Source organism: Mustela nivalis, assembly GCF_964662115.1.
Source record: "Mustela nivalis genome assembly, chromosome: 18".
Taxonomy (NCBI): domain Eukaryota; kingdom Metazoa; phylum Chordata; class Mammalia; order Carnivora; family Mustelidae; genus Mustela; species Mustela nivalis.
In genome coordinates, this window is record NC_139037.1 from 57,855,665 (window position 1) to 57,863,604 (window position 7,940).

The 7,940-nt window shown below is 58.1% G+C and overlaps 1 protein-coding gene across 2 annotated transcripts in view; it reads right to left on the bottom strand.

Annotated features, from left to right (window-relative positions):
* The window catches only part of MARK4 (microtubule affinity regulating kinase 4), a 28,510-nt gene extending 23,948 nt beyond the window's left edge, over nt 1-4,562 (bottom strand). Inside the window, exon 1 of one of the 2 annotated variants that reach the window (XM_082710671.1) lies at nt 4,169-4,562. In XM_082710671.1, coding sequence (XP_082566797.1) covers nt 4,169-4,219 — 51 coding nt within the window. In that variant the 5' untranslated portion in view covers nt 4,220-4,562. The remainder of the gene's footprint in view (nt 1-4,168) is intronic. The other variant, XM_082710672.1, reaches the window with a different exon arrangement.
* Between the last annotated feature and the right edge of the window lie 3,378 nt (nt 4,563-7,940).

Genomic DNA, 7,940 nt, shown 5'->3' on the forward strand with positions numbered 1-7,940 from the left:
TCTCCAAGAACACAAAGGCTGGGCCACCCCCCAACTCTGCAGCATCCGGGGTCCCAGACATCAGGCTCCTCCTCGCTCCCCTCCAACAGTCAGTCTCCCTGCAACTTCCTCTCCAGGCGCTGGGGCCACCGTATTTTCTTCCAAATGCCGTGTCCCTCTCTCCCAACCCGTGTCCTCAATCTGGGCTCAACTCCGCCCCAGGTCTCTCGCAGCTCTTGACATATCCTGGGTCACCCTTCACCTCCCTGTCTGCCCCCCCCCGATTCTACTCTGAACCCCAAGAGCAGCATTTTATTACCAGCTTACTGCCCCTAGCATTTTCTCCCAATTCTTCTTGCCCCAAATTCCACTCCAAACACTGTAACCAACACTCTTTCATTGTGCCCTGACCTTCCAGCCCCACACTGTTACGTTCCTCCTGTGGAAACACGGGGGCCTCCCCCATGCCCCGCACCACCACCCTGGGAATCGTTGCGGCTCCTGACCCACTGTCTCCCACGCCCATGCTCCCATCTGTCCCCGACGTTCCGTTCCTGCCGTCCTGTCCCTCTCCCCCGCAGGTCACAGCCTGCTCCAGGCTGCCCTGTCCTGATTGTGAGCCCCAGGGACTATGCCTCCTGTTCAGCGCTGGGCTGGGGCCCAAGGTGGGGGCGGTGGAGGGAGCCAGAGGCCCCAGCCCAGGAGGCTCTGCTCAGACCCAGGCGGCACCCCTCCACCCCGCACCCACCCTTGCCCTCCCCAGGGCAGGGGTGGGAAGCAGGAAGACAAAGGGAGCCAAGGAGAGGAAAGGCCAGGTAGGCAACAGGGAATCCACATGGCTACTTAACAGGGGTGATGTCTGATTCGGTCACCATCCCCTTCTTAAGGGAGGGAAACTGAAGTCCGGAGCGGGACAGAGTTTACCCCAGAGCTACTGTCCCTCGCCATCACCGTATCGCACCGTATCGCACTGACTCACACTCCTACATGTTTTTATTACACTGCTTTTACTACGGGCCAAGGCTCAGGCTAGTAAGCACCTCATCTCCATTTAATTCCCCTGGGAGCCCACTGAGGGCGGAACCTACCTCCTCACCCTCCAGAGGAGAAACTGAGGCTTGGAGAGAGAAGATATCCTGTCAAGGTCACACAGTTCCCCCCACGAGTCGCAGGAGTGCCACCCACGGTGCCCTCCCCCGGGGACCTCCCACCTGGATCCAGTAACCATCCACGCTCTCCAGACAGGGACCCCTCCCTCAAGGCTGAGGCAGTGAGCACCTCAGCCAAGGTCACAGGGCAGATGGGCAGAAGGCTAGGGATTCGATCCCAGGCCTGCTGGCTCCTGAATGCTGAGCTCTTCCCCACATCCCACTGGGCTCCTCACAACCTCAGCTCTCCTTCCAGGAGAGGAGGGCGGGCAGGGAGGTGGAGATCCTGGCCGCTAAGGCCCCTGATCCCCACGGAGATAAGGGCTTGGAGAAGAACCTCTATCAGGTGGCCCCAGGGGAGCCAAACTGGGGATGGGCTGGCACCCCACTGAAAGCAGCATGCTTGAGGAACCCCTGCAAGGGGCGGCTGGGGCAGTGGGTGACAGAGCCCCCCAGGGGCCGGGGGCGGGAGCTAAAATTGGCTGGCACCACCAGCTGGCCCGGCTCCCTCCCTCCTGCCCGGCTGGCAGGCTGGCGCCCCAACACCGGGGCCTGTTGCTAGGGAACCTCCAGAGAGTTCCAAGGTGGTGGGGGGAGCCCTGGAACTTGGGGTGGGGGGGCATGACCCCCACATGGCTGTCGTCATGGTGATGGGGCGGCGGGGAGCAGGAGAAGAGCCTTCGACTTCCAGTTCCAGAGGGAGAGGTGAGCCCAAGGCAGGACAAGCGGGACTTACACACGAGTTGGGAGGACAGGAGGCAAGAGGAGAGAAGGGGACTGGCCCCCTCAAATGCCCACCAGGCACAAGTCCAGACCAGGAAAGAGGAGGAAGTGCTCTGAGGAGCCCCATTTTACGGATAAGGATGCCGAGGCTCACAGTGGTGAGATCACTTGCCTGAGGTCACACAGCTAGGGAGGACCAGAAACTAGATTTGAACCCATGCTTATCAGAAGAATCACAGCAACAATCCGAGTGCAGCGACAAGCACTTCTTACATGATCTCTTTGGCTTCCGAAAACAGTCCTAATAGGGAGATGCTTCCATCAACCCTATTTCGAGATAAACTGAGGCTTAGAGCAGGGAGGGGATCCTTGAACTCTAGCCACAACCAATGACAGCCCCAGGTGGAGAAGGCACGGCCCCTCTGACTCACAGCCTTCCTCACAACAGCCACGGACAGGTGTGGAGCACATCCCATGGACCAGGCTTCCCCCTCTGAGGGACTCAAAGGACCATCCCCATTTTTCAGAGCAGGAAACTGAGGCTCAGAAAGGAAGTAGCTGTAGTCTGAGGACCCAGTGCAAACCGGCTGGCAGAGAGAGCCAGCATTTGAACCCAGGCCCGTGGGCTCCCTGGCACTTTCTGAGGGACTTGGGGGGGAAGGGTGGGGATCTCACCAGAGACTCCAAATCAGAGTCTGGCCTAGAGGGTGTGGGCTGTGGTGGTGGCGGTGGTGGGGCTCCTTATGAGGGAGGGTCTTGTAGGACGAAGGGATGGAGATCAGCCTCTCTGGTAGGGGATCTGGAGTGAGGGTGGCTGGATGTGGGGGAAGGAACCTGGCAGAGGCCTAGGGGAAAAGGAACAAAGACCCCAGCTGGGGTGGGGGGAAGCCCTTTAGAGAGGCTGAGAGTAATCAGAAACTGGGGAGATAGGGGGGTCCTCCCTGCCCAGGATTGTTCTGGGCTGTGCTACAGGGACGGGGGCCTGGGAATAATGGGAAGGGTGAGAGCCATGGGGCAGTGGAACTCAGAGGAGCTGAGGAAACTCCTAGAAGTTAAAGGAGGGGGTTTCTGGGAGTTTCTAGTCTTTGGAAGCAGAGAAAGGTCCAGGAGCGCGCGAGTCCTGGAGAAAGGTCTTCTGGGCGGAGGGCAGCCCAGAAGAAGAAAGCCTGAGCCTTGTGGAGGTCAAAAGGGCCTAGAAACTTGGGGAGGAGGTCTCCGGCAGACAGACCCCAAGAGAAGAGGGCTTACAACCAGGGAAAGACCCCAGGCTTTAAGTCCCGGAGTCTCCTGGAAGAAGGATGTGGGGCCCAGCCTTGTGAGACGGGAGAGGCCTCTGAAGCTGGGGAGGGGGTTTCCCTGGGAGGCCAGACCACCCTGGTAAGGAAGAGGAAGGCCCCGGGGCAGAAGGGATGGGGACCTGGGGATCAGAGGAAGAGGTGATGTCCTGGGAGGCCACTCCTGGCCCAGGAGGGGATCAAGGGGTCAGGGGCTTGGGGAGGGGGCTTGCTAGATGCTGAAGAGTTGATACAAGGAGGATGAGGCCTGGAGTCAGACTAGTCCAGGGCCTAGAAATCCCAGACTGGGCTAGGGGCCTGGAAGTTGGAGGCCAAGACTGCCTGGGAGAAGAGCTCAGAGAGGATACAGGGGATCAGTGGGGAGGGGGGCGCCGGACTGGGAATCCAGGGACAGGGCTCCTTGGAAGATAGGGGCCAGGCCTGGGAGTGGAGAGACCTTGAACAAGCTAGAAAGGGCCCTGGGCCCAGGAAAAGGTGGAAACCGGCTTCCTGTGAGGGGGTGCCCACAGGATCCGGGAGGGCTGAGAATGAGAAGAGGGGGGCTCCTGGGGAGCAGGCACCCAGATCCAGATAGGGAAGGCCGAGCCGGAGGCCGGACTGGGCCAGGCCTTCCTGGGAGAGGACCAGGGACGGGCCTTGGGGTCAAGGGCCCCGCAAATCCAGGAGGGGGCGATTTGTCGGATGCGGGCGGCCAGGAGGGGAAGGGGCTTAAGAACACGCCGGAGAAGGGAGGGGCTCCTGGAAGGCAGAGGAGGGGGCTTCCTGGAGGGAGGAGACCCGAGCGGAAGCGGTCTGCAGAGGGACAAGAGAGGGGTCCCGAGAGAGGGGCGCCCCTGGGGTCGGGCTGAGCTGGAGTGGGGGAGGGTCCAGAGGCCTGGAAGTCCAGGCCGGGGTCGGGAGGCGGCAAGCCGGGCCGGGCCCGGGGAATGAAGGTAGGAGCTCGCGCAGCGAGGGGCACACCAGGACGAGGGGTTCCGCGGCTGAACCCGACCGGCGCTCCCCAAGGGGCCGGGCCCCACTCACCGTGTCCGAGTTCCGATCGTTGCCCGGGGCCAGCGCCGTCCGCGAAGACATTTTCTCCGGGTCCCGGGGGACTGGGCGGCCGGGTTGGGGGGGGCGGGGGTCCCGGGGTCCCCTCTCTTCCCCTCCCCCCCCGATGGCCTGGGGACGCGAGCTCAAAAGCTGGGCGCCGTGGACACCGGGGTTTGCGCCGCGGGAGAGGGGGCAGGGCGAGGAAGGGAAGGGGACGCCGAGGGTCCTAGTGGCCCCGTGCAGTGGGGGCCCGGGGCGCCATGGGGGCGACGGGCAGGCGGGCAGGCGGGCGGGCGGGGGCCGGGGAGGGGGCGCGGAGCCGGCCCGGGCGGCGGCAGAGGGAGGCGGTGGAGGGGCCGGGGAGGAAGGGACGTCAGGGGGAGGGGCGGGCAGGGCGGGGCCGCCTAGACCCCGCCCTCTGCCGCCGGCCCTTAAAGGCGCAGGCCCGGGCTAGCCGGGGGCTCTGGGGGTGGAGGCAGGTCTGGGCGCGTTGGTAGGGAGCGTGTTCTCACAGGAGAGCAGAGATTCACCGGAAGGGAAGGGGAGAGAAACGCCGGGGCAGAGCGCCAGAGACGCGGAGGAAGATACCGAGAGACGCAGAGATAGGGAGAGACAAAGAGACACAGGAGAGAGGGACAGACGCGAGGAGAAGCCCAGACACACAAAGAGATGTCAACGGAGCCAAAAGATCGGAGCGACAAAAAGAGAAAGAAAGAGGGAGAAAAATAGGGAAAGAGACGCACGCAAGGAGAGATTCAGAGAGAACAGAGACACAGAGAGTGACAAAGCCTGAGAGACGCACACACGGAGACTGAGGGACAGGCAAAAAGAGACAAAGAGAGACAGAGACTCAAAGACCCGTGAAGAGAATGGAGACAGAGGCAGAGAAGCCCCCAGGGACGAGAGCCTGGCAGACGGCGTGGTCCCCATTCTCCCTCCCAGCCCATCCCGTCTCCAGTCTTGGGGCCCAGGAAGTTCTTGCTTGGGAGCGTAGTACTAAGAGTGCTGGGAGCACAGCTGGTCAGAGCCACCGCCAAAGCCTGACCACCATCTCTAGCGATCTGCCTCGCACCTCCCAGAACACTCCAGAGCCCAAGGTTGTGGCAGCTGGTTCCTCTCCTGTGCACCCCTGCTGAGGTCTGAGGACTCTCTATAGCTCTGTGACGCAGAGCAGAACCTCAGTTTCCCAATCTATAAGGTGAGGGGAAGGATCGACATGCTGCTTTCCTGGCAGGGCTGAAGCAGGTGCCAAAGAGCCCTGTGTAAGTATTCACCTACAGGGCTCAGCAGCTGTTGGGATGGGCAAACTGAAACCACAGAGGCAAGGTCTTTGCTGAGGTCATCCGGAACTGTGGGGACCACCCATGCCCTCTAGACTGGTGTGGGATGAAAGAAAGAGGGGCATTGCATAGCCCATCCTGGCCCCAGAATCCCACAACCCTTGGATGGATGGGGTCCTGCCCTGCCCCTGTCTGACTGATCATCTTCTCGAGCCCCGGTTTCCCTTTCTAAAAGAGGGGTGTGATGCAGCGTGTTGGGAATCAGCCCGAATGAGCCGACTGTTAAAGTCGCAGGAATCTTGGAACTGGTTGTTTAACAGCCATTATAAAAGATTAAATTATGCAAACACATAATTAAATAAATTATATTGAAAACAAAGGGAATAAATACTCATCGTAACCTAATGATTTTACTACGTTTTACTATTATCTGCAATCCTAGGTTATTTACATCTCTTGTACGTTCAGAGAGATACAACCATATAACGTGCTACTGCACGTCTCTTCCCCCCACCAAAAACACTTTCAGTGACATCACTGTAGCTTGACATCACCGAATTCAAGCTGGAATTAGTCATGGTGGGGATATTTACACTGTGGAAATTGGCAAACCCCACAGATCAAGGCTCCCCTACCCCCAGACCCCCAGAGAGCTGGTTGTGAAACACTGACCAGCTCATCTACCACTGGCTGATACTCTCAGGCACATAGAGGCTTCCTTTGTGCCAGGCTCTGAGCCCTTTATCCTTTCTGCCACCCTGTGAGGTTGGACCATGATTATCAGCCCCACTTACACATGAGGAAACAGCCTAAGAATTAAAAAAAAAAAAAAAAAAAAATCACATGGTGAAGGTCACATGGTTGGTGAGCGGCAGGACTGAGATTTGAAAAGGAGGGCTTCCAAACTCTGGAACTTGGGCTCTTAACCTCTATGGCTTCCTGTCCCTGCAAAATCATAGCAGCAACCTCAGTGTGCGGTACATTAACAAGACTATGAACTTGAACAGATTAGAACTTTCTAAGCTGATGACATTACTGTTATTACTCAGCAGATGGTACCCAAGGAGTTTCAAGGATGGTGGGACACCGAGAGGGAGGAGTTCAGGCTGGTGTTCTGGAAGTTTTGAGATCCTGAGGGCTCTGCTGGGTGAGAGGTGGGGTCTTGGGGATGGGTTGGGGGAGCTGAGTCACTCCTTCCCAGGCTTAGCAGGGAAATCTGCAGTTCCCCCAGGCACCACGAGGGGGCAGCAGACCACCTCCCTACACACACCTGCCCTCCACCACACCTCAGGTCCCACCCTGGTTCCGCAGACCCGAGGACGGGCCCCACCCCAGATGCGGGGACTGAGGCTAAATGAAGTTGGTTGGGGGGTGGGGGGGAGGGAAGGCTACAAAATGGTGAACCTTAAAAACAGGACGCTTAGCGAAAGTAGCCCGACGCAAAAGACTCTATGGTTCCTTTTCTGTGGAATGTCCGTAATAGGGAAAGTCACTGGGCTGGAAGCGAAGGAGAATGGGGAGGGGCTGCTAACGGGGTTACAGGTCTCTTTTTGAGGTGATGAAAATGTTCTGGAATTAGATAGTGGTGACAGATGCTGCTGACAGATCCTTGTGAATATACTCAGAACCACTGAACTTTATAAAAGGATGAATTTTAGGGGTGTCTGGGGGGCTCCATTAAGGGACCCACTCTGGATTTCAGCTCAGGTCATGACCTCAGGGTGGTAAGATTGAGCCCTGTGTGGGGCTCCGCTGGGTGTGGAGTCATCTGCTTAAGATCTCTCTCTCTCTCTCTCTCTGGGGGCGCCTGGGTGGCTCAGTGGGTTATGGTCTCAGGGTCCTGGGATCGAACCCAGGCATCAATGGGCTCTCTGTTCAGCAGGGGGCCTGCTTCCCTTCCTCTCTGCCTGCTGCTCTGCCTACTTGTGATCTCTCTCCCTCTCTCTGTTAAATAAATAAATAGAATCTTTAAAAAAAAAATCTCTCTCTCTCTGCCCCAGGCATGCTGGGGGTGGGTGCTCAGTGGGTTAAGTGTCTGCCTTTGGCTCAGGGCATGATTCTAGGGTCTTGGGATGGAGTCCTGCATCAGGCTCCTTGCTCAGTGGGAAACCTGTTTCTCCTTCTGTCTGCGGCTCCCCCTTGCTTGTGCTTTCTCTCTCTGACAAATAAGTAAGTAAACTCTTTTTTTTTTAAGGATTTTAATTTATTTATTTGACAGAGAAAGAGAGATCACAAGTAGGCAGAGAGGCAGGCAGAGAGAAGGGGGGGGCAGGCGGGGGAAACCAGGCTCCCCTGCTGAGCAGAGAGCCTGATGATGCCAGGGCTCGATCCCAGGACCCTGAGATCATAACTGGATCATAACCCAAGTTAAGCAGAGGCTTAATTCACTGAACCACCCAGGCCGCCCAGTAAGTAAAATCTAAAAAAAAAAAAAAAGAGCTCTGTTTTTTCCCCGACAAAGGGCAAATTTTATGGCATGTGAA